The following is a 26,631-nucleotide window of genomic DNA, read 5'->3' as shown; positions in this document are numbered from 1 at the left end:
CTATGAATCCCCGATCTGGATCTGGTGCTTTATGTGTTCTGGGTGGGGGCCCTGAGGCAATTTTTGGAAAGGAAAGGTCACCTGTGCAAGCGCCAGTCGTTTCCGACTCTGGGGTGACGTTGCTTTCACGTTTTCACGGCAGACTCTTTACGGGGTGGTTTGTCATTGCCTTCCCCAGTCACCTACACTTTCCCCCCAGCAAGCTGGATACTCATTTGACCGACCTCAGAAGGATGAAAGGCTGAGTCAACCTCGAGCTGGCTACCTGAAAACGCAGCTACCACCGGGGATCGAACTCAGGTCATGAGCAGAGTTTAAGACTGCAGTACTGCAGCTTTAACACTCTGCGCCACGGGGCTCTTAATATTTTTAATTTTTAAAGAACTGCAAATTCGTCTAACACAGATGGATCCGTGGCAGCTGTCGCTTGTAGCTTCCAAACAAAACAATACAGCTGCTGTGCAGCCAAAACAAATCACTTAGTATCTTAAACAACTTTACTTGAAAAACTTTCTATACAAAAGTGTCCTGTGCAGTTCAAAGTGCCAAAAGGGACCACATAAATAGTCTTGAAGTCCAAAAACTTGTAAAAAAACCACTAAGGTGTGGTCAAACCAAGGTTGTTTCAAACATGAACGGAACGGTGGAAACGTATTCAGAGGATGCCTTTGACATGGTGTACCGCAGCACTCCGGGAGCCAGCTACCTGAAAACCCAGCTACTGCCGGGGATTGAACTCATCTAACACTCATCAAATTCGTCTAACACGGATGGATCCGTGGCAGCTGTCACTGTGCTATGGAGCAGATGGTCTCAGAACCTACCAGGGGTGGGGCGATCCTGGATCTGGTCCTAAGTAATGCCCAAGACTTGGTGAGAGACGTAAAAGTGATTGCGCCACTTGGGAACAGTGACCATAATGTTATTGATTTCACCATTTGTATAAATAGGGAGTTGCCCAAAAAGACCGCCACAACCACATTTAACTTTAAAAGGGGTAAATTCTCTGAGATGAGGAGGCATGTGAGGAGGAAACTGAAAGGAAAGGTAAATACGGTCAAAACCCTTGGGGAAGCTTGGAGACTATTTAAAACTATAATCCTAGAAGCTCAGATAAAATACATACCACAAGTTAGGAAAGGCACAAACAGGTATAAGAAGAGGCCAGCATGGTTAACAAACAAAGTAATGGAAGCTGTAAAAGGTAAGAAGGACTCCTTTAAGCGGTGGAAAACCAGTCCAAGTGAGATTAATAAAAGGGAACACAGGCAGTGGCAAATCAAATGCAAGACTGTGATCAGGCAGGCAAAAAGGGACTATGAGGAGCATATTGCAAAAAACATAAAGACCAACAATAAAAATTTCTTCAAATATATTAGAAGTAGGAAACCAGCCAGGGAAGCAGTGGGGCCCTTGGATGACCATGGGGTAAAAGGATTACTGAAGGAGGATGGGGAAATGGCTGAGAAGCTGAACGCATTTTTTGCCTCCGTCTTCACCGTGGAAGATGAGAAGTGTTTGCCCGCCCCAGAACCACTAATATTGGAAGGGGTGTTGAAAGACCTGAGTCAGATTGAGGTGACAAAAGAGGAGGTCCTACAACTGATAGACAAATTAAAAACTAATAAGTCACCGGGTCCGGATGGCATACATCCGAGAGTTCTGAAAGAACTCAAAGTTGAACTTGTGGATCTTCTAACAAAAATCTGTAATCTTTCATTGAAATCTGCCTCCGTTCCTGAGGACTGGAAGGTAGCAAATGTCACCCCCATCTTTAAAAAGGGTTCCAGAGGAGATCCGGGAAATTACAGGCCAGTCAGTCTGACTTCAATACCGGGAAAGTTGGTAGAAACCATTATCAAGGACAGAATGAGTAGGCACATTGATGAACATGGGTTATTGGGGAAGACTCAGCATGGGTTCTGCAAGGGAAGATCTTGCCTCACTAACCTGTTACATTTCTTTGAGGGGGTGAACAAACATGTGGACAAAGGAGACCCGATAGATGTTGTTTACCTTGACTTCCAGAAAGCTTTTGATAAAGTTCCTCATCAAAGGCTCCTTAGAAAGCTTGAGAGTCATGGAGTAAAAGGACAGGTCCTCTTGTGGATCAAAAACTGGCTGAGTAATAGGAAGCAGAGAGTGAGTATAAATGGGCAGTCTTCGCAGTGGAGGACGGTAAGCAGTGGGGTGCCGCAGGGCTCGGTACTGGGTCCCATCCTCTTTAACTTGTTCATAAATGATTTAGAGTTGGGAGTGAGCAGTGAAGTGGCCAAATTTGCGGATGACACTAAATTGTTCAGGGTGGTGAGAACCAGAGAGGATTGTGAGGAACTCCAAAGGGATCTGTTGAGGCTGGGTGAGTGGGCGTCAACGTGGCAGATGCGGTTCAATGTGGCCAAGTGCAAAGTAATGCACATTGGGGCCAAGAATCCCAGCTACAAATACAAGTTGATGGGGTGTGAACTGGCAGAGACAGACCAAGAGAGAGATCTTGGGGTCATGGTAGATAATTCACTGAAAATGTCAAGACAGTGTGCGTTTGCAATAAAAAAGGCCAACACCATGCTGGGAATTATTAGGAAGGGAATTGAAAACAAATCAGCCAGTATCATAATGCCTCTGTATAAATCGATGGTGCGGTCTCATTTGGAGTACTGTGTGCAGTTCTGGTCGCCGCACCTCAAAAAGGATATTATAGCATTGGAGAAAGTTCAGAAAAGGGCAACTAAAATGATTAAAGGGCTGGAACACCTTCCCTATGAAGAAAGGTTGAAACGCTTAGGGCTCTTTAGCTTGGAGAAACGTCGACTGAGGGGTGACATGATAGAAGTTTACAAGATAATGCATGGGATGGAGAAAGTAGAGAAAGAAGTACTTTTCTCCCTTTCTCACAATACAAGAACTCGTGGGCATTCGATGAAATTGCTGAGCAGACAGGTTAAAACGGATAAAAGGAAGTACTTCTTCACCCAAAGGGTGATTAACATGTGGAATTCACTGCCACAGGAGGTGGTGGCGTCCACAAGCATAGCCACCTTCAAGAAGGGGTTAGATAAAAATATGGAGCAGAGGTCCATCAGTGGCTATTAGCCACAGTGTGTGTGTGTGTATATATATATATATATATATATATGTATTTGGCCGCTGTGTGACACAGAATGTTGGACTGGATGGGCCATTGGCCTGATCTAACATGGCTTCTCTTATGTTCTTATGTAGCTTGGCTTGTGATTAGCACGACATTTTGGTGGCCCTGCAAGTACATTTGCACGTGGTCCGTGTCCCGAGGAGGTCAGGGCAGAAGACAAGGGGATTGCATGATGATCAGTGCAATCGTATGCAGTATTATTCCAGTCTAAACTTAATCTGCAGAATTCCCTAAGGTAACTCTCTTATTTTAGGGACCGTCTCTCCCCACATGTTCCCCAGAGGGTACTTAGATCAAGAACACAAAATTTGTTATCGATCCCTGGGCCGAGGGAGGCAACACGGAAAACAATGTGAGAAAGAGCCTTCTCAATTGCCACCCCTCGTTGCAGGGCCGGTGCGTGGGAGTAGGCAAAGTAGGCAGTCGCTTAGGGTGCCACCTGGCCTAGGGGGCACCACCGACACCCCCTCCCCGATGCACCCACCCCCTCTGGCTCCTGACCACTGTCCCCTTGTTCTCTCTCATCACCAAGCTGCCCTCAAAAATGCCAAGCCACTCCCCTCTCCCTGACGTGTGACTTGGCCTCCCACCTCATCCTATCCCGCCATTCTCCTTTCCGGCATAGCCGGTAAGCACTTATTCCCACAATTTTTAAAATAACCTGGCACATTTTTTTGAAAAATTAAAATTAAAAATCAATAAATTAAAAATGTGAAAACTTTCAAGTTTGGCACTCTTCATTTCCCCTACATTTTTAATAAAGGGGGGGCGCTAGTGGGTGATTCGCCTATGGCACCAGGAAGCCTAGCACCGGCCCCACCTCATTGGTGGAAGCAACTGCCTGAGGAGGTCAGAGCCTTGCGGGACCTCGCCCAGTTCCACAAGGCTTGTAAGACGACACTGTTTCCGTTAGCATTTAACTGAGATGCTGGCCACCGCCACCAAGACGCTAGATCCAACGGATGATTAAGATCACTGAACGCCCTCTTAAATCTGTATCGAAACCAGCACCAAATTATTTTAAAAGCGTTTCATACTTTTAATGTAAATGTTTTTTATGGTAAGCTGTGTGTTGTGAGCTGCCCTGAGCCTGCTTCGGCAGGGAGGGGAGGATATAAATCCGATTAAATAAACAAACAAACAAAAATATTCATAGAGTCGGAAGGGACCTCCAGGGTCATCTAATCCAACCTCTGCACAATGCAGAAAACTCACAAACACCTCCCCCTAAATTCACGGGATCTTCATTGCTGTCACATGGCCATCCAGCCTCTAAAACCCCCCAGGCAAGGAGAACCCACCACCTCCCGAGGAAGCCTGTTCCACTGAGGAACCGCTCTAACGCTCAGGAAGTTCTTCCTGATGTTGAGCCGGAAACTCTTTTGATTTAATTTCAACCCACTGGTTCCGGTCCTACCTTCCGGGGCCACAGAAAACAATTCCACACCCTCCTCTAGATGAAATATTGTAGTGGAACAAAGTTTGAGTCAGGTGGCGCTTCGAAGACTGACAAAGTTTCCTCCTGGGTATAAACTTTTGTGTGTTTGGACGCTGCGTCAGACACTCATCGGAGCATTGCAGCTTAAGCGCTAACAGCTCTGCGAGGCACATTAGGAGGACGGAATGCTGAACAGTGATTAGGCTCGATATTCTAGGCCTTATTTATCATCAGGAATACCCCTTAACCACAGCCTGTCATTATTAGCATACATATAGGAAGCATCTTTGCATAAAGGGGGAAGGAGGAGACACACGAGAACAATCCAGCTTCTGTACCATTTCAGTTGCTATTCGGCGTTCTTTTATTGCCTACAGAGCCAATAAGTGTTATCTGTGCCCAGTATTTTCTGTATTCTTTTGCAGAGATGACATTCTTCTGGAAAAGGAGAACCTTGTTTGGCTACAGCAATGCCTCGAGGTACCTTCTAGTAGCTGAGATCTCAAGGAAAAAGATTTGATCGTGGCGAATCATATGAAAATAGTTTGGGATAGTATAGATGCACATTGCTCGTTGGGGGCCTAAGGTCTTCTTAGCACTCTGGAGCTGTCTGTGTTAAGTTTGGTAAGCGGTATTTGAAGTTTTCATGGCTGTCCTCTCCAACTTCCACCACCGGAGTTTTGCCAACAAGCCGTCACTCACCTGCAACTTCTTTTTTTACACTTAAGTTCTTCTAGGCTATGTAGATTACTCCCAGGGCTTTTTTTGTAGCAGGAACTCATTTGCATATTAGGCTATACACCTCTGATGTAGTCAGTCCTTCTGGAGTTTACAGTAGGCCCTGTACTAAGAGCCCTGTAAACTCCATGAGGATTGGCTACATCAGGGGTGTGTGGCCTAATATGCAAAGGAGTTCCTGCTACAAAAAAAGCCCTGACTCCCAACCTGCACAGATTACCCCTTTTGCACTTTTCAGGGATGCACTTTTCAGTTGAGTTCAACTTCAACTCTGTCTTCTTCTGACTCCACACAGACCCTCCCAGGGGTGGAATTGTAGCAGGAGCTCCTTTGCATATTAGGCCACACACCCCTGATGTAGCCAATCCTCTAAGAGTTTACAAGGCTTTTTTGTAAGCTCTTGGAGGATTGGCTACCTCAGGGGGTGTGGCCTAGTATGCAAAGGAGCTCCTGCTACAATTCCACCCCTGGACCCTCCTATCTTCATTACAGATAAGCAACTCTTCATGAATGAGTCATGTGAAAACGCATCAATGCCCAGAAGTTTCGAGAGGTAATGCCCAACGTTCGCCACTGCTTTCAGAGTGGATTGCCATTGGTACACTCATGAAGAGTAGATACAAGAGATATTAAAAATTACCAAATATATCAGAGAGATCAGAGAGCATCAGCCAAACTGAAGTTTTATCTCCAATCCAGTGGCACACAAGAATATTTTATACAACTGCAAGGATTAAGACAAAACAAAACAATTATCCCTAGTACTTGTGAATACCCTACCTGTCTTTAATGTAATCCATCCAATAGTCTGTCTCGGATTCTGAGCTGGTGTTCTTTATCTGTCAATCAGAAAAGAACTCTATCACCAGGGAACAATTTTAGCACAAGGCAAGCATTTCTATCCCATACGGTGTCCTCGCATTTCTAATTTACAACTGTGAAGGGCAGTTAAATGGGTTTGCATGGCTTAACTAAGTTATCGCCACATTCTACTTAGTCTGCACCAGCATTCAGCATAAAATTAAGCTGCCTTAACATCAAAGAAATGTACAGAGTACCAAAAGTTTCAGCAATATAGCTCTGATCTATGGTGCGGCCTTATTTGGAATATTGAGCACAGTTCCGGTCACTGTGTCTCCAAAAGGACACTGCAGTGCTGGAAAAAGTGCAGAGGTAGGAACCAAGAGGATTAGGGGAGTTGAAGCAACTTCCCTATGAGGAAAAGCTGATGAATCAAAGGCTTTTCATTTTAGGAAAGAGACAAGTAAGGGCAGGGGGGGACATGATAGAACAGGGGAGTCAAACGTGGTCTGGGAACCAAATCAGGCCCCTGGAGGACTCCTATCAGGCCCCTGAGCAACTGTCATCTGCTTCCTTCTCCCTATATCTTGCTTCCTTCTGCATCACAGCTTGCTTTGCCAGGCTTGCTCAATTGCACAGGAGCTACAGAGCAAAACCTCAATTATCTCCATTAGCTGCAGCTCCTCCCTTGGGGAGGAGGAGGGGAGGCAGAGCTTGTTTTTCCAGGCTCTCTCAATCGCACAGCAGAGCTACAGAGCATAGCCTCTATTTTCTCCATTGACTGAGGCTCCTTCCCCTCCTGGTCCCCTGGGGCAGGAAGGAAAGAATCAGAGCTTCCTTTGCCCAGTTTCCTGGATCCCATGGGAGAGATACAAGGAAAGCACCTTTAAGACCAATGAGTGCTAATGTTTTAAGCATGTTTTAAGTTTTTTAAATATATATATTTAATTGTGTTTGTCTGTATCCCTTATAAAGTTTATATATCTGCTACCTAATCTTAGATAGGTACACACATGGTCTGATTCGACATGGGCCGGCCCAACAAGGTCTCATTTATGTCAGATCCGGCCCTCATAACAAATGCGTTCGACACCCCTGTGATAGAGGTTTATAAAATTATGCATGGGGCAAAGAGAGAGAGATGACAAAGAGATTTCTTTCTCCCTTTCCCAAAATACTAGAGCTCGAGGGCATCCAATGAAGCTGATGGGAAATAGGCTCAGGACGGACAAAAGGAAAGTGCTCCTTCTAAAATGTGGAATTTGCTGCCAGAGGATGTTGCGAGGGTCACAGGAATAAGCAGCTTTAAAAGGGGATGAGATAGATTCATGGAGAAGTCCATGCATGGCTACTGAGGGGAACCTCCAGGTTAAGAGGCACTGAGTCTCGAATTCCGGAGCCAGAAGGCAACATCGGGGAAAGCTTCGGCCTCTACGCCCTGTCGTCGGCCATCCAGAGAAAGTGACTGGCCACCGTGGGAGACAGGATGCTGGACTAGACGGACTACTGGTCTGATCCAGAAGGGCTCTTCTTAAATTCTTAACTATATCCACAGTCCAGATTACAAGCGCTTTTATTCAAAGAGTCATGCAACAGGATTGGAAGACACAGAAGGAATTATTTATTTCCTTCTTTAGCACATAGGGGAGGGACGGTGGCTCAGTGGTAGAGCATCTGCTTGGGAAGCAGAAGGTCCCAGGTTCAATTCCCGGCATCTCCAAAAAAAGGGTCCAGGCAAATAGGTGTGAAAAACCTCAGCTTGAGACCCTGGAGAGCCGCTGCCAGTCTGAGAAGACAATACTGACTTTGATGGACCAGGGGTCTGATTCAGTATAAGGCAGCTTCATATGTTCATATGTTCATCTTTGCTTCACCCTTCCTTCATGAGACTCCTCCATTTTATTCTTCTATACCAGGGGTGGCCAATGGTAGCTCTCCAGATATTTTTTTGCCTACAACTCCCATCAGTCCCAGCCATTGGCCATGCTGGCTGGGGCTGATGGGAGTTGTAGGCAAAAAACATTTGGAGAGTTACTGTTGGCCACCCCTGTTCTATAAGAGGGGTGGCCAAACTTGCTTAACGTAAGAGCTACATAGAATGAATGTCAGATGTTTGAGAGCCTCAAGTTATGATTGTCAGATGTTTGAGGGAGGGAGGGAGGGAGGAAAAAAGAAGGTGGAAAGAAAGCAACTTTAACTGCATGCTCCAAGCTGCTGGCCAATGGAGGTGGTGGGGGCTTCATAGGGTTGCCAATCCCCAGGCAGGGGCAGGGGATCCCCCGGTTTGGAGGCCCTCCCCCCGCTTCAGTGTCATCAGAAAGTGGGGGGGAGGGGAGGGGAATGTCTGCTGGGAACTCTATTATTCCCTATGGAGATTTATTGCCATAGGAAATAATGGAGAACTGATCCACGGTTATCTGGGGGGGCTGTTTTTTGAAGTAGAGGCACCAAATTTTCAGTATAGCATCCAGTGCCTCTTCCCAAAATACCCCCAAGTTTAAAAACGATTGGACTAGGGGGTTCAATTCTATGAGCCCCAAAAGAAGGTGCCCCTATCCTCCATTATTTCCTATGGAAGGAAGGCATCTAAAAAGGTGTGTGGTCCCTTTAAATATGATGGCCAGAACTCACTTGGAGTTCAATTATGCTTGTCACACCCTTAAACCTGGCTCCACTCCAATGTCTCCTGGCTCCACCCCCAAAGTCTCCTGCCCCCCCCCCCCAAAGTCTCCAGATATTTCTTGACTTGGACTTGGCAACCCTAGGGTTTTGAGAGCCACAAAATATGTGTGAAAGAGCCACATGTGGCTCCCAAGCCACAGTTTGGCCACCCTGTTCTATAACCACCACCCTGTAAGGCAGGTTTGGAGATAGGAAGGTCAGGAAACACCCTTTTGCCCACTCACCCCCAAGGACTTTCTTCTAGGTTTCCCCAAGAGAAAAACTGGGAAATGCTGAAGTACACCGAATAAATAGCAGGATGACGGCTAGAAGCATCAAGAAGGGATTGGATCAACATATGGAGCAGAGGTCCATCACTGGCTGTTAGCCACAGCCTATTGTTGGAACTCTCTGTCTGGGGCAGTGATGCTCTGTATTCTAGTGCTTTGGGGGGGCACAGTGGGAGGGCTTCTAGTGTCCCACTGGTGGACCTCCTGATGGCGCCAGGGTTTTTTGGCTGCTGTATGACACAGAGTGTTGGACTGGATGGGCCATTGACCTGATCCAACATGGCTTCTCTTATGTTCTCATGTTAGCTGGGTATTCATCTCCCCTGCTTTTCATCACTGACACTGGCTGCTGGTTTGTTTCTGAGCCCAATTCAAGGCGCTGATAAGGACCTTTAATGCCCTCCATGGTCTGGGACCATGAAGGAGGTCTCTTCCTTTATTGTCCCCATTTGCCATCTATGGTCCTTGGGCTTCTACTAAAGGGTTATGCTTCCTCTTAAGGCAGTTGGGTGTAGTGGTTAAGAGCACGGCCTCTCATCTGGGAGAACCGGGTTTGATTCCCGCACTCCTCCACTTGCAGCTGCTCTGGAATGGCCTTGGGTTAGCCATAGCTCTCGCAGAGCTGTCCCTGAAAGAGCAGCTTCTGTCAGAGCTCTCTTGTTCCTACCTGCCTCACAGGGTGTCAGTTGTGGGGAGGAAAGTAAAGGAGATTGTAAGCCACTCTGAGACTCTGAGATTCAGAGTGGAGGGTGGGGTATACATCCAATATCAGCTTCTTCTTCTGTTATCACATAGCATGGGTGGCCAAACTGTGGCTCTTTCACACATGTTGAATGGCTCTCGAAGCCCCCACTGCCCCATCAGCTGGCTCAGAGAAGGCATTTCTCTCTTTAAATCACTTCTCCAAGCCAAGCCAGCTGGTGGTTGAAGGTGCTTTCTTTCCACCTCTCCCTCCCCCCCAATCCATTTGCCTTTCTTCCTCCCTTCCTTCATGTCTTGCAGCTCTCAAACATCGGATGTTTATTCTGTGTGGCTCTTATGTTAAGCAGGTTTTGCCACCCCTGTCATATAGTGCCCATGCCTTTCCCATTGAAACTCTCACATTGTGGAATGGGTGCCCTGAGGAGGTGATTGGGGGCGAGGCTGCTTCTAAACATTGCCAGGACGTGCTGCAAGGCCATTTGATCTGGCTGGACTCTTAATGGGGCTTCAGCTGCAGGCCTTTTCTTAAGGAGAGGAGGGGTTATTCTCCGATGTATGGCTTGCGCTTGGAAGAACACGCTGTTTTGAGCTACAAAGAAAAGGAAGGGCATCTTTACACTTGTGATTGCAGTCAAGTCCTACAGCAGTTCTCCTGTTTCTGCTGCAGCAGGACGTTGGTGCAGTTCCCTACACAGGCAGAACCCTCTCTCTGGATTTAGTTTTAGAAGAATTGCAGGTTTATACCCCGCCCTTCTCTCTGAATCAGAGAGAGCAGCTTACAATCTCCTTTATCTTCTCCCCCCCCACAACAGACACCCTGTGAGGTGGGTGGGGCTGAGAGGGCTCTCACAGCAGCTGCCCTTTCACAGACAACCAGAGCTATGGCTGACCCAAGGCCATTCCAGCAGCTGAAAGTGGAGAAGTGGGGAATCAAACCCAGTTCTCCCAGATAAGAGTCCGTGCACTTAACCACTACACCAAACTGGCTTTTCTTTTATATTTCTAACTCCAGCTTTGTTTGTTTTTTAAAAAAATCCTTCTATGGCCAGAAGACACTTCTGAATGCAGAACACCACCTAAGGTTCCAACCGATCGTTCCCACCCCGAATCTTAATTCATAATGCAGCACTGGTATTCTATCGCCAATTGCCAGTTTTGTTTATTACTCACTAGATGGATTAATTCCTTGGCAAGCTGTGTTACAGACAACTCAAAACTGGTCCCAATGTTATAGATTTCGCCAGGCTGTCCTTTCTTCATCACGATAAGAAACGCTTCCGCGACGTCACTGGCGTACAGGAAATTTCTCCTCTGCAGACCTGAGCCGTGAATGCAACTAAAGGAAGACGGAAGACAGGATTCATTAATAGGATCTGAGGGAAAAAAAAAAACCTCAAGGGAAGTATTGTAATACTCTAGTTAGACTTGCAAGATTACAAGCTACCGAATGAAACTCAATTCAGGAGAAATAATATTTCATCCTGTGACTTGAAGCTGATAGGAGCTGTCAGGAAAAAGTGCTGGGATCCTGGTCAGTGCAGAGCAAGTCTCATCACCGGTATGAATTCGCCAGGTCACCTTGGAGAAGCTACGCTCTCTCCACGTCAGTCTGCCTCCACCACCCTCATAAGAACATGAGAAGCCATGTTGGATCATGCCAATGGCCCATCGAGTCCAACACTCTGTGTCACACAGTGGCCAAAAAACCCAGGTGCCATCATGAGGTCCACTAGTGGGGCCGGGACACTAGAAGCCCTCCCACTGTTGCCCCCCCCAAGTACCAAGAATACAGAGCATCACTGCCCCAAACAGAGAGTTCCATCTATATCCTGTGGCTAATAGCCACTGGTAAGAGCCCCGTGACACAGAGTGTTAAAGCTGCAATACTGCAGTCCTAAGCTCTGCTCACAACCTGAGTTCGATCCCCGGCGGAAGCTGGGTTTTCAGGTAGCCAGCTAGAGACTGACTCAGCCTTCCATCCTTCCAAGGTCAGTAAAATGAGTACTCAGCTTGCTGGGGGGAAAGTGTAGATGACTGGGGAAGGCAGTGGCAAACCATCCCGTAAAAAGTCTGCCGTCAAAACGTTGTGAAAGCAACGTCATGCAGAGGCAGACCTTTCCTTTAAATAGCCACTAATGGACCTCTGCTCCACATGTTTATCCAATCCCCTCCTGAAGCCATCTATTCATGTAGCTGCTACCACCTCCTGTGGCAGTGAATTCCATGTGTCAATCACCCTTTGAGTAAGAAATACTTCCTTTTATCTGTTTTAACCTGACTGCTCAGCAATTTAATTGAGTGCCCATGAGTTCTTGTATTGTGAGAAAGGAGATTGTTAGGGAATTTTGGAGTATAGAAGACTCCCATTCCCACCGGGGAGGCGGGGGGGAGAAACCTGTTCATAAGTTAAAACCATTTACTAAAATCAGGACTTTTTTTGAGTAGGAACACAGTTCTGGCTGACTTGGCATCAGGGGGTGTGGCCTAATAGGCAAATGAGTTCTTGCTGGGCTTTTTCTAAAAAAAAAAAGCACGGTGTGAAACACTGGTGACAGGGGGTGTGGCTTAATATGCAAATGAGTTCCTGATGGGCTTTTTCTACAAAGAAAGCCCTGATTAAAATTAAAACCACAATACAAAAACCTTCCAAACACAGAAGAGCCTAGTAGGCAGAACACAATGAAACATCACGCACGGTATTTCATAAAGGATATCCTTGGTGGCTCTGATTCAAGACTCATAATGAGAGCGGATAGTTTGGAACAACAAGGAACAACAATAAAATCACATATTAAGTACCTTTTCCCATCCATAGAAGTTAGTGTCAGTCAGGTCTGTGATGAGGATCTGACAAAACCCAACCCCTATCATACAGTGAGGCATGATTCCTGGCTGAAGCAATACTATGAGGGCAAGAAACCTCCTCTCTTCAAATACTGATCAGTATCTTATCAGTAGTACTCTCAGAGTCAAGGGCGAAAAATGGAGACGCATAAATATCATGAGGCTAAATGTCAACAATCTTACCAGAGCAGAGAGCACTGACAGAACAGGCCAGGCTTGAGGGAGAAATGCAAAGCCTTATGGGAAAAGAACCAAACAGAAATGGCTACCAGACAGGCACTGGCCCAGTCTCACTTGGAATTCTGCCACAGAGATAATACTGTCCTACTCTACAGAACTATTATAAAGGTTCCAGCAAGACAAAAGCCAAATTCAGAAATCACACAATCCTTTTTACCTGCAACGATCATGCGTGTGAACTGTTTGTCATGTGCGAAGCATGACTGAAAGTTTCCTCGTTTGGGAAGCTGTCAATCAAAACGTACCCACTCTCCTGCCAAAAGAAAGACCCCAGACATGTCCGCTTCCTTCCCACACTACTCCGTCGCCCGTAGGCCTGCCGTTCGTATGACACCGCAAACTGGAGCTTGATTGGAGGATTCTGAAATGCACTCTACAGGGAAGAGGTGGTGGCAACATGCAAACATGGCAAAGCAAGCCACGTTTGTGGGTGCTGAGGACCAACTCAGAACTGAGAAGATGCCTGAATGCAAGTGATGTACTGAAGCACTGTGAACCCTAAAAACTGCTAAGTACTAAGCACTGTCTTGCTCCAAATTAGATGCTATTAACCATGTCACAGGAGGAGGAGTTTGGGGAACAGCAAAGGGAGCAGAACTAACATGTGCCTAGAGGAAAAGCAACAGAAGCATCTGACTTGGGTGGCGCAGGCTAGCCTGATCTTGTCATATCTCAGAAGCTAAGCAGGGGCAGCCCTGGATGGGAGACCACCAAGGAAGTCCAGGGCTGCTACACAGAGGCAGGCAATGGCCGACCACCTCTGCACGTCTCTCGCCTTGAAAACCCTCCAGGGTCACTGTTAAGTCCGTTGAAACGGCAGCACTTCCTGCCACCAAAGGAAGCAGTTACCAAATATAGTCTCCACCACTGTTCCCTCTGAGTTAGTGCGAACTAGCTCACAGTATTTTAACCTCTGGCTCACACATTTTTGCCTTAGCTCAGGAAGGACGGCCCCAGAACAAACTAATTTGTGCAGCAGCCAAATCGCTCGCTCACAATGCCAGGAGCTCACAAAAGTAGAATTTTTGCTCACAAGACTCCACAGCTTAGAAGGAGCCTTGACCTTCGCTCATAGAAGAGCCAGCAAAGCCTCTACAGACAGTACCCGCATTGAAATCAACATGTGCAGAGGAGCAGCAGAAGTCCTATCTATGCACACTGGCCCTGCCATCCGATCTACGCATGACTGCTAGCTCGTGAGCAGGAGGGTCTACGGGCCAGGCTCTGTCCCTGCAATACATTTTCAGACATTCCCAAACCTCGGGGCAGAGTCCTGCGCATGTGTGCTGCCTAAGCACCAGAGGTCGTTTTGTAGAAAAATAGGTGGTGGAGCTTATTAGCATAACCATTAGCATATGCCACCCCCCCTCCCCAGCCAAAAGCAACCCGATGCAAGAAAGGAGAGCCCTGGGTGAGTGTTTGGGCTGGCTAGAAGGCCTTGCTCGCCTGGGACTCTCCTGGGCTGCCCTCCCCAGTCAAAAGGCTAACAAGCTACCTGCCACCCAAAATCACATAAGAAGTGGAGAACGGGTGGCATGGGCTTCTCCAGGGATTAATGAGGGCTGCTGGGGTACGGCAAAGCTCTTGATGGGCTGACTGCCCACTCTCCTAATCCAGGGATTGTTCTGCAGCTGCACCTACGATTCAATGGACAAGGTAGGTGGGGAGGAAGAGGGGGAACCCTCAGAAAGGTTCAGGAGCTGTGCTCCTGTGAGCTCCTGCTGAATCTGAGGCCGGCTAAACACACAGACTCAAGTCGTCACAAGCTGGCAATCATGCACAAGTGGGACCAAAGCGCTCATGCTCACCTCCTCTCCACTCCCTTAACGTCACACCTATAAAGGGCTTCTTGTTGACCAACAAAGCAAGCCAGAAAACTCTGTGAGGGACTACAGCCTCTGCAGGTATCAGAAGATTCAGACGCGTGACCTTTGAGCCTACAGCAGTTATCAGGATTTCAGCTGTCCTCATTTGATCAACTTTGAAACGGGGCGTTCCAATTAGAAATGTGCCACTATTGCCTGACGCATCTTGCCCAATTATTTTTTTAAAAAATGAATAGGATGCCAATACTTACCATTTTCTGTTCTGTTGCAAAAGGGAAATAAACTTGGGAATAACCTGAGAAGGACATTAAGAGAGAGAGAGAGAGAGAGAGAGAGAATCTACTTATTTGTTAATTCAAACTGCTCCAGGGAAACGCATCCACAATTTTTTCATTTAAAAAGGTCATACAGGAAGTACAAGGTGGCTTGAATCCAAGGAGGAAGAGAAGAACAGCTGGATTTATACCCTGCCTTTCGTTCTGAGTGGTTTACAATCTCCTTCCCCCCCTCTCGCCACAACAGACACCCTGTGTGGTAGGTGAGGCTCAGAGAACTGTGCCTTGACCCAAGGTCATCCAGCTGGCTGTGTGTGGAGGAGTGGGGAATCAAACCCGGTTCTCCAGATCAGAGTCCGCTGCTCTTAACCACGACACAAAACAGCAAGTAGAAACATACACAGACATACTGCAGGTCCACCTGCACAGGATCTTGTGCAATGTTAGAACAGGAGTGGCCAAACTGCGGCTCAAGAGCCGCATGTGGCTCTTTCGGACATATTGTGCAGCTCTTGAAGCCTTTGCTGCCCTATCGGCCAGCTTGGAGAAGGCGTCTCTTTAAATCAGTTCTCCAAGCCAAGCCAGCTGGTGGCTTGGAGAAGGCATTTAAAATAAAGTTGCTTTCTTTCCACCACTCCCTTTCCCATCTTCCTTCCTCAAATATCTGACATACATGTTTTCCAGCTCTCAAACTTCTGGCGTTTATTCCGTGTGGCTCTTACGTTAAGCAAGTTTGGCCAGCCCTGGCCTAGAAAGTGCTTGCACAAGATCTTGTGCTAGTGCAAACACAAGTGAGAGACAAATACCACTTTGACTCCATGCAAGCAGCTACCGCAGTATTTTTCATGTGTCTCTGCTTGCACAAGAGCTCTATCACAGAATTGATGTCCTTGATCCAACCCAATATATTTAAGATTAATCATAATTAATAATCCCATAATAGCACGTTTGGCATTTGTGTGAGAGAGTCAGAATCATATATGCAAGAGAAGAGTCTTCCTGCTTCTTTCAGTGAGCTAGGCATGGCTGCACACAGAGAGTACCATTTAAAAAATCAAAAACCCACAGATGGGCGCAAGCTGATGGGCTCAAGAGCCAGTTTGGTGAAGTGGTTAAGTGTGGGAGAACTGGGTTTGATTCCTCACTGGGAGAACTGGGTTTGATTTCCCACTCCTCCACTTGCAGCTGCTGGAACGGCCTTGGCTTTCACAGGAGTTGTCCTCTCATAGCTCTCGTAGGAGTTGTCCTTGAAAGAGCAGCTGCTGTGAGAGCCCTCTCAGCCCCACCTACCTTACAGGGTGTCTGTTGTGGGGGAGGAAGATAAAGGAGATTGTGAGCCGCTCTGAGACTCTGAGATTCAGAGTATAGGGCAGGATATAAATCCAATATCTTCTTCTTCTCGCCAAGGAAGGGAGAAAAGGGCTGTGATGCAGTCAGGGAGACTTTTTTTTAACAAGTGAAAACTTTTAATTGATTTCTTTTAAGTTACAGCATATACATATATACAGCATATATCATTACATGATCACACTAAAACAAATGAACAAAGCAGAAGTCAAGTTTGACCTTTAAGACCAACCAAGTTTTATTCAGAACGTAAGCTTTCGTGTGCTCCTAAGTTCTGAATAAAACTTGGTTGGTCTTAAAGGTGCCCTTGACTCCTGCTTTGTTCAGCTGCTTCAGACCAACACGGCTGCCCTCTTGGATCTACCTATATTAAAACAAAGTTAAACATATAAGTAAAGAATTAAAGCACCGATGATAATAACAGTAATAATAATAATAGTAACAGTAATGGCCTTCTAAAGTCTGGAAAAAAAAAACCCAAAATGCCATCAATAAATAGCGTTAAGGCTTCAAGACTTTCTTAGATGCCAAAAGGGGTCTGAATCCTGGCGTGTTAAAGAGGCCATGATTTTATCTAAATAAAAGATCCTGTACTTTCAATAACCAATCTTTGATGGTTAAAGGTTGAGCTGATTTCAAATGTTTTTCTATTATCATTCTTGCAGCCGCCCATAAGGGAGACACATTTAACAGGGTGTGAATGAGACCCACTTTCCAGTTCTACCCAAATCCACACTAAAACAGCCTGAAAGCAAGGAAGAATCCACCACCTTGCACCCCTATGCTGGAGGAGCTGCAAGCTTAACACACACACACAAACTTAGGTACACAAACTATGAGGGATTTCTACCAAAGTAGCAAAGCGTCTCTTCAAACTTCCACTGAGAGCCCAGAGAGAGTGAAATCAGAAACAAAATTTAACAAGAGGAGTCGTACAAAGATCTGTGCTGGAGAAATAGCTACACCGACGGGACTAGACAGCCAGTGGGGTGCACTGGTTACAAGTGTCCAACTAGGATCAGGGAGACCCAGGTTCGAATCCCTCCCCCCCCCCCCACTCCCCAAAAAAACCCCACTGGATTGCCTTGGGCCGCTCTCAGCTGAACTACATCACTGGGCTATTGTGAGGATAAAATGGAGGGTAGGAGTAGGCTGCAAGCTGCTTTGGATCTTCATTGGGGAGGAAGGTGGGATGTAAAAGCAGGCAATAGCTGTACAAAGTCTTACCAATACAAACCAGGAAGTTCTCTTACTTTTTCTGGAAACTGGTGGGGTCCATAAACGTTGCTGCTCCGGGTTATAACGACCGGAAACTTTAAAACAGACAACCAAAGTCTCAAAATCAGAATAGCCATTAAAAGCTTATAGTCTTTTCGTGCGCAACAAGCAGTGCTCTTAATACATCTCGAGAGAGTATCGGCCACGGTAGGACCTGATCGAGAAGCTGCATCCCAACTTGAGAGTTCTATTAGTTGCTGGAAATATTAATTTTATTAAAATGTTTACACCCAGCGTTTCTTCTTGGCTCAAGGGGGGTTATGAGTCTTTAAAGCCAAATACAATGGGGTGACAAAAAAACCCAGATACGTCTTTCACCCACTAAAAGGCACCTGCTGTTCATACCCCACCAAAAGCCCTGGCAAACCAAAGAGCCTCACAGCGCCTCCTGAAAACCTTAAACCAATTTAAATGTATTTCATTTAAGACATCACAACGAAAGCAGAACAGGATGGTGTCTACAGGGTTTTTACCAGCTGTTTTAGTCATACTTAGCTGGGTGCCAAGTCCCATTGCGGATATTTTCAGGAATCTGAACACCAACACCAGCTGGAGCAGGGGTGTCAAACTCATTTGTTATGAGGGCCGGAACGGACATAAATGAGCCCTCGTCGGGTCGGGCCATGTGTGTCATAAAATGTAATGCCAGGCAGCGGATGTATAAACTTTATAAAAGACACACAATTAAAGATTTTTTTTAAAAAAAAAACCTTAAAATACAACATGCTTGAAACATTAGCACTTGTTGGTCTTAAAGGCGCTTTCTTTGTATTTCTCCCATGGGATACAGGGAACTGAGCAAAGGAAGCTCTGCCTCTTTCCTTCCTTCCCCAAGGGACCAGGAGGGGGAGGAGCCTCAGCCAATAGAAGGAAGAGAGGCTTGGCTCCGTAGCTCTGCTGTGCAATTGAGACAGCCTGGCAAAGCAAGATATTTCCCCCCCCCCCTCCTTTCCAAGGGAGAAGCCTCAGACAATGGAGAAAATAGAGGCTTTGCTCTGTAGGTCCTGTGCAATTGGGCAAGCCTGGCAAAACAAACTGTGATGCAGAAGGAAGAAAGAGAGAGGGAGAAGGAAGTTGATGACAGTCAGTTGCTAGAGGGCATGACAGGAGCCCTCTGGGGGCCTGATTTGCCCCCCAGGCCACATGTTTGACACCCCTGAGCTAGAGGCTTGTTTCCTCTTACCTGATATCTTTCCCAGTAAGACTGAACAAAGCATTCAGCCGCTGCTTTCGAGCTTGCGTAAGGGTTTGTGGGCTGTTTGGGTGATGATTCGTCAAATTCCTAGAACAACAAATTTGCTGTACTTTACTCTTCCCTTTTTTCTGGAGCTTTGAAACTTCCATAAAGTTTTGTCTGCAAATAATAAGTCTACAGACATGATACAGGAGCTTTATGAGCACAGGAATGCAGGGCTTTATTGATTAGGAACACAGTTCCAGCTGGCATCGGGGGTGTGGCCTAATATGCAAATGAGTTCCTTCTGGGCTTTTTTCCTACCCAAAAAGCCCTGTGTGAAACTGAAGGTGATGCCAGGGGGTGTGGCCTAATATGCAAATGGGTTCCTGCTGGGCTTGTTCTACCCAAAAGCCCTGTGTGAAACAATGGTGATGCCAGGGGGTGTGGCCTAATATGCAAATAAGTTCCTGCTGTTTTTTTTTCCCTACAAAAAAGCCCTGTGTGAAACTATGATGATGCCAGGAGGTGGAACCTAATATGCAAATAAGTTCACGCTAGGCTTTTTCTACAAAACAAGCCCTGTATGGTCATACAACTACTGAAAGAGCAACACATACGATGTTTCAGAAAAGAGATATCCATTTTATATATAGGTACCATCAAAAATAAAAAAGTAACTAGCTTCTGTTCACATAGTTTTCATAAAACATTTAAGAAGAAGACTGCAGATTTATACCCTGCCCTTCTCTCTGAATCAGCGACTCAGAGTGGCTTATGCTCTCCTATATCTTCCCCCCTGCCACAACAGACACCCTGTGAGGTGGGTGGAGCTGAGAGAGCTCTCACAGCAGCTGCCCATTCAAGGACAACTCCTATGATAGCTATGGCTAACCCAAAGCCATGCCAGCAGGTGCAAGTGGAGGAGTGGGGAATCAAACCCAGTTCTCCCAGGTAAGAGTCCGCACACTTAACCACTACGCTAAACTGGCTCTCATCCTAAAGGTAGGCAAGAGACATAAAAAGCCTCGTATAATAACTCAAGCGCACCTTGTCACAGCTTCCGCCGTAAACTTCATCCGTGCTGACATACACAAACTTCTCCACATTGGCCTCATAAGCAGCATCAACCAGAACACAAGTTCCATAAATGTTCACATAGCCAAATTCAAATTTGCGCCAGAACGAAAGATCTAAGTTTCAGGAATAGAATTTAAAGAGGGAACAAGTTTTCAGCCCAGGTGTTGAAAAGCATGAAGAACCATCAGTTGCAGATCAGTAGAGGCCTCCTCTGTCCGCAGGCATGCTCACTGGGTGGGGGGGGGGAGTGGTCTTAGAAAACAAAAGAACCCCCTCCCTCCAATTGCTTTGCCCGGCTCCACCCACTAACCGCTGCTTCAGAAATGGTTTCTGAAACGCCCAAGTTTTAAAGGAAGTTTGCTGCACAGTGCGGACAAAGAGGGAAGCAGTTTCTGCTCCAGTAACAAAACCACCAGAAGGCCCACTGCATTGACCAAACTGAGCTGCAGTTTTTCCTACACGGCAGCCCACAACGCTAAGCAAACATGTTATGGAATAATTTCATCACCATGATGTTTTAGATTAAGGCCACATGAGCCCCGAAACAGGAAAACTGGCATTTAGAACTGAACCAAGTTGAGACAGGGGTAACAATACCATAGAACTCCAATCCCCTACAAGAGATGGATTTGCCATTTGTGTGATAGACAGGGATGGAATTCTAGCAGGAGCTCCTTTGCATATTAGGCCACACACCCCTGATGCAGCCAATCCTCCAAGAGCTTCCAGAGCTCTTAGTACAGGGCCTACTGCAAGATCTTGGGAGGATTGGCTACATCAGGGGGTGTGGCCTAATATGCGAAGGAGCTCCTTCTACCCCTGGACAACACTATTATAAATCAAGTATTGCTGGTATGATGCTCAACAATCAGACAGGAGTATCTTTCAACATTATATATTGTACATCTTATTAAAGTTAGTCTCTTCCCACACACGATGAGCAAAAATTCTTCAATATTTCACCGCTTACACAACACACCAGGGACAGGTATTTGCCATGCTTACCTACATGCGTCTGTGCTGCAAAATGTAATACTATATCGATTTTCTCCGTCTCAAACAATTTTTTTATAAACTCTGTGTCACAGATGTCCCCCTAAAAAGAAAAGAAAAGCCTATTAGAAGCCCATAACAGCTTTCAGGTAAATGTCCACTCTTCAATTGTGTCAGATGTTATATTCTATTTTTCTAAACTGCAGCAAGTTTGATATATACTTTACTTTATTTGATTTATATCCTGCCTTCCCTGCCAAAGCAGGCTCAGGGCGTCTCACAGCAATAAAATCACAACAATCAATTAAAATTTCATAGCATTAACACATCAATTTAAAATTCAATAATTAAAACAATCTGGGGCTAACATCCCATGTAGTTGTATCACTTCCTATGGCTTCAGTCTTCTTACATTTTCTCCTACCGTAACGGTAACTCTAAATCAGTTAAAAGACCAACCAGAAGAATGTGGTTTTACAAGCATATATACATTTTTATACACATATCTGCGCAAAAGCAGCTGTTGCTTTTAAATAAAACTGTGATACTATTTAACAAAACCAGTGTTGTGTCCTGAAAACGCTGGCTTCTACAACTACAATACAGTGCCCGCCCTTCACCCCCCAAAAAATCCAAATTACCTGGATAAATTTGTAGTTCGGTTTCCCAGAAATTGTCTCAAGGTTCTTTAAACTTGCACAGTAGTTCAGCTAAACAAACAAGCAAAGAACATATATTAATACAAAAATCCAAAACAAATCCTTTGCAAAACAAATGCCCCAGACTGACAGAATGTTCACACACAAAAGAGGGGGAAAGCACTTGAACAGCATAACGTATTTATAAGTCACACGCATATAACTTGCGCCCAGGGGTGGAATTCTAGCAGGAGCTCCTTTTGCATATTAGGCGACACACCTCTGATGTAGCCAATCCTCCAAGAGCTTACAAAAAAGAGCCCTGTAAGCTTTTGGAGGATTGGCCACATCAGGGTGTGTGGCCTAACATGCAAAGGAGCTCCTGCTAGGATTCTACCCATGCTTGCGTCTACGTGTTGCTCTTGAATTTAAATAATTATGTAATAGCGAGACAGCTGTTAAATGCATAAATAATTTACACCAAATCAAGATCTGAAGCCTAGTAAGAACAGTGGAAGACAGAAGGGCTTGGCGTGATGTGGTCCAGGGGGTCTCGAAGAGTCAGACTCAACTGTGCAACTGAACAACAACAAAAGTTTATAGCTGATAGTCATTTCTTTGAACAAGAAGTCTTACCTTGTCCAGATTAATAACCATATAGTTCGGATAGTTTTCTACGAGAGAAACCACCACATGAGATGCACTGCAGGTTTTGGAGGGGTAAAAAACAAGAAACATCTTTTAAACACATTACATCAGCAAACAAATCACAGTTTAAACAAATCAGTTTAAACAAATCACATCAGCAAAGTAGCATTCCCAACAATTAATTTCATAAGATTTGACTGAGGTCCAACAAATACCTAGCTTTGATCAGGGGTGGAATTCTAGGAGCTCATTTGCATGTTAGGCCACACACCCCTGATGTAGCCAATCCTCTAAGAGCTTCCAAAAAAAAGTCTTGTAAGCTCTTGGAGGATTGGCTACAACAGGAGTGTATGGTCTAATATGCAAAGGAGCTCCTGCTAGAATTCCACACCTGGTTTTGATACAAAAATATTATATTTGCTGTTGGATAATGATGCCAAATATCCATTTAGCTTTCTTGAGTTATCCATTTTTCTTCATCATGGCCAATACCAACATGGGTGTGTTTGCACATAATCTCAGTCCCTCTTGCAAACACCCTGGGCTGTTCTATGTGATGTGCTTTCCAGTTGGTCAGACTAGACTGAAGCACAGAGCAGGCCACCAGAAAAGCTCACAGTATGGTTATCAGTTGGAAAATAATGCAGGAGAATGGCTGACCAGTCAACAGTAGCCACTACATCAGTGGCTACATCAGTAACCACTAAAAAGCAGAACCTTGTGCATGATGCACTCACCTGAGCTCTTTGCCCAAAGCACACAAAGCATGGCTGTGATGCTAGGAATAACTACAGGAAAGAAGTGAAACCTTTGGAAGAGGAGGTCACTCTGACTGGGTCAATTTGTTCCACCTGTTTTAAATCTCTCACCTAAAGAAACCAAAAAGCAGTAGTACACCCCCAAGGACTGAACTACAAAATCCACAGCTAGGGCAAGCTGAGTAAGAGGAACTCAGTATTTTAAATTGGCTCATAGATGGTACTTATCACCACGCCATCTTCAGAAAATATATAAACCTGGTTCTGATAAACGCTGGAAGTTATGTGGATATTCTTCCGACTTTTTGCATAACTGGTGGGCGTGTTCTAAAATTTATGCGTTTGGGGACCTCATTCTTTCCCAAGTAGAACAGATCAGGGGTCCATCTAGATAATATGCCTGAAATAGTTCTTTTAGAATATTGGCCTACCCTACAACTAGATAAAATAGATTCTGAAAGGCTGGCGATACTGTTAGCAGCTGCTAAACTTTTACTTGCAGTAAAGTGGAAGGACTCTTCAATACCTACAATTGAACAAAGTGCTAATAAATTATGGGACCTTTTTATAATGGGAAAAATCAATAATACATCAATTCCTATTGAGTTTGGCAGACAAAAGAAATTTATTACACTGTGGTCTCCTATTGTTGAATACTTGTCTGCTGCAAGAATATCCCCTCTAATCCCTAATTTCATAAATGTGTTATCTGTAATAGGCCTCTGTATACAAAATGTTTTATATCTTCGGATGACTATAAGTTTTGAGTATGTAGATGGTTTGTTATTTTTGAATAATAAATTTTATTTTTATTTTTTTTTAAAAAAAGAGGAATTCTTAACTGCCTTAGCCAAACTGGGGACTCCTCGCACATTACAGTTGAATGGGTCGCTGCATTTTTCACCATTAGATTTAACATGATGACACGGCTTCCTGCCATTCATGGCTCCTTGACCCTGCTTTTTTCCCCTTCGTGTCGTGCCACCTACATAAAGCGGTGGCACAAGACTCCAACACAGCTCCCCCCACCCCCCAAGAACTGCAAAAACCAGAACCCAGTGGCCCATTTCACACACTCTGGGGCAGGAGTCAAACATGCAGTTTGGGGGCTCCTATCAGGCCCCCAAACAACTGGCTGTCATCTGCTTCCTTCTCCCTCTCTCTAGCTTCCTTCTGCATCACAGCTTGCTTTGCCAGGCTTGCTCAATCGCACAGGAGCTACAGAGCACAGCCTCTATTTTCTCCATTGGCTAAGGCTCCTCCCCCTCCTGGTCCCCTGGCGAAGGAAGGAAAGAGCTACAGCTTCCTTTGCCCGGTTCCGTGGATCCCATGGGAGAAATACAACAAAAGCACCTTTAAGACCGATGAGTGCTAATGTTTTAAGCATGTTTTAACTTTAAAAAAAAAAATCTTTAATTGTGTTTGTCTGTGTTTTTTATAAAGTTTATATCTCTGCTACCTAATCTTAAATAGGAACACACATGGCCCAGACTGACAAGGGCTGGCCCAACAAAGTCTCATTTATGTCAGATCTGGCCCTCATAAAAAATGAGTTTGACACCCCTACTCTGGGGTGACAGCAGAACCCTGAAATGGTAGAATGGACTGCACCTCAGCAAGCGGAGGGTGTGGCGGGTTGTGTTTGGGAATGACCTTTGTTGGGGAACAAAACATGCCCAGCAAATAAAAACTTGCTGAGGAAACAAAGTGGGTGTTGCAGAATCTTTGTCAACATTGTTATGTGCTTTCTATGAAAAGAAAAAGCTGTAGGAACATGTTTTGAAAATATCCTATGATAGGGACACCACACAAGCAGAAAACCAGCATTCAAGGAGTGTGTGCTTATGCATGTTAAAATTGTTATTCCTGTTGCTGCTGTGTTCCTACTTGGTGTTTTTTTTTAATGGCAAAACAACACTAAAACCAGAAACCCACAACCATCCACAGTGTGAAGCAGGGTAGCCTATTCTCCCCACCTCAACTGTTCTTCTAAATGGGTGAGAACCAGACTCAGATGCATTGTGGGCTAAAGGGAAATTTTCTCTTCAGAGATTTTTGAAATCAAAGAACATGACTTCCTATTCGAGTTTCCAACTCCAGGTTGCAAAATTCTTGCAGGTTTCGGGATCCTGTGGAGGGCAGGAACCTCAGTGGGGTAAAATGTCATAAAGTCCACCCTCCAAAGAACCCATTTCCTCCAAGGAAACGGATCTCTGTTGCCGGGAGACCAGTGGTAATTCTGGGAGATCACCTACTGTAGGGTTGCCAGCCTCCAGGTGGGACCTGGAGATCTGCTTTTACAACTGATCCCCAGCTGGCAGAGATCAGCTCTCCTAGAGAAAATGGCTGTTGGAAGGGTGGATTTTATGACATTGTACCATGCTGAGGCCCCTCCCCTCCCTAAACCCCGCCCTCTCCCAAATCCACACAGACCTTGCAACCTTATCACCCGGTCCCACTTGGAGGTTGGCAACTCTACCATACCTCTTTCCCCTCTCCTTTTACCACTATTTCCCAGTGATAACATCCCAGAAGGCAGAAGAACAGGGGGACTGGGAAAAAAACTGGGGGGAAAAACTCCCCATGTCCCTTTAAGAGGCAAACAACCTCCTAGGAAGGAAGGCTCCCTTAAAGGAGCAGGACATTTTCGCCTGGAGAAAATGGCTGCTTTGAAGGGTGGATTCTATGGCATTGTACCATGCTGAGGCCCCTCCCCTCTCCCAAATCCACCCCCAAAATCTCCAAGTAACTTCCAGCACAGACCTTGCAACCAGTGTTCCCTCTAAGCTGGCTGATGAAGTCTGCTCAAGAGCATACGAAAGCTTACATTATGAATAAAACTTAGTTGGTCTTAAAGGTGCAACTTGTCTACTGCTTCCCTCTAAGCTGAGTTAGCGTGAGCCAGCTCCCAGATTTTTAGCCTCCAGCTCACACATTTTTATCTTAGCTCTGGAAGATTGACCCTAGAGCACACTAATTTATGCAGAAGCTCACAACTTCAATACCAGCAGCTCACAAAGTAGAATTTTTGCTCACAAGACTCCGCAACTTAGAGGGAACACTGCTTGCAACCTTAACGCCCAGCCCTACATGGAGGTTGGCAACAGTACCACACCCCTTCCCCCCTTCCTTTTACCACTATTTCCCAGCGATAACATCATAGAAGGCAGAAGAACAGGGTTTCCTACAACTAGGAGAAAAACGCCCCCCTGTCCCTTTAAGAGGCAGACAACCTCCTAGGAAGGAAGGCTCCCTTAAAGGGGCAGGAGGACATTTTCTCCTCCCAGAAGCTGGCGCAGCCGAAACCACCCGAGCGCCGCGCCCGCCTTGCCCTTACATGAACCCAGCGCCGCCAGTCACCAGGATCCGCTTCCCGAAGCCCGGCGCCGCCTCAGCTCCGAGGGGACCGCCAGACATCGTCCGAGGGAGGACGGCCCGTGCCCCCCTCCGCGCATCACTTCCGAGGCTGCCACCGCCCACTTCCGCCCTCAGCCCGGCCTTTCGCTGCCTCCCGCCCACCTCCGAAGCCAGCCGGGGGACCTGCCCCTAAGGGCTGCAGCCTTCGTGGTTCCCACCCAAGACCTCCGGTTCCCTGTTGCTGCTGCGGGGTAGGGAAGGGGGAGAGGACTAGAAGTCGAAGGCAAAAAAAGAAAAGAAAAAAGGAGGCGGTTGAAAAGGACTGACTTGGCAGTTTTAGATCGTCCAAAGCGCAAAAGAAGCTCGAAGAGGATCTTACAGAGGATTGCTGG

General features: G+C 45.9%; 1 protein-coding gene across 1 annotated transcript in view; it reads right to left on the bottom strand.

Moving 5' to 3' along the window:
* TGDS (TDP-glucose 4,6-dehydratase) overlaps nucleotides 1–26,399 on the bottom strand; it is a 31,445-nt gene extending 5,046 nt beyond the window's left edge. The window contains exons 1-10 of the mRNA XM_060233617.1: nucleotides 26,220–26,399; nucleotides 22,113–22,179; nucleotides 21,480–21,548; nucleotides 20,851–20,941; nucleotides 19,816–19,958; nucleotides 18,775–18,873; nucleotides 17,567–17,626; nucleotides 14,943–14,986; nucleotides 10,952–11,117; nucleotides 6,108–6,166 (exon numbers count right to left, since the gene is read on the bottom strand). Of these exons, the coding sequence (XP_060089600.1) occupies nucleotides 6,108–6,166; nucleotides 10,952–11,117; nucleotides 14,943–14,986; nucleotides 17,567–17,626; nucleotides 18,775–18,873; nucleotides 19,816–19,958; nucleotides 20,851–20,941; nucleotides 21,480–21,548; nucleotides 22,113–22,179; nucleotides 26,220–26,299 (878 nt within the window). The 5' untranslated portion in view covers nucleotides 26,300–26,399. The remainder of the gene's footprint in view (nucleotides 1–6,107; nucleotides 6,167–10,951; nucleotides 11,118–14,942; nucleotides 14,987–17,566; nucleotides 17,627–18,774; nucleotides 18,874–19,815; nucleotides 19,959–20,850; nucleotides 20,942–21,479; nucleotides 21,549–22,112; nucleotides 22,180–26,219) is intronic.
* Between the last annotated feature and the right edge of the window lie 232 nt (nucleotides 26,400–26,631).

Source organism: Heteronotia binoei, chromosome 3 (assembly GCF_032191835.1).
Source record: "Heteronotia binoei isolate CCM8104 ecotype False Entrance Well chromosome 3, APGP_CSIRO_Hbin_v1, whole genome shotgun sequence".
NCBI classification, from domain to species: Eukaryota; Metazoa; Chordata; class Lepidosauria; order Squamata; family Gekkonidae; genus Heteronotia; species Heteronotia binoei.
This window is presented reverse-complemented; position numbering and strand designations above follow the sequence as displayed.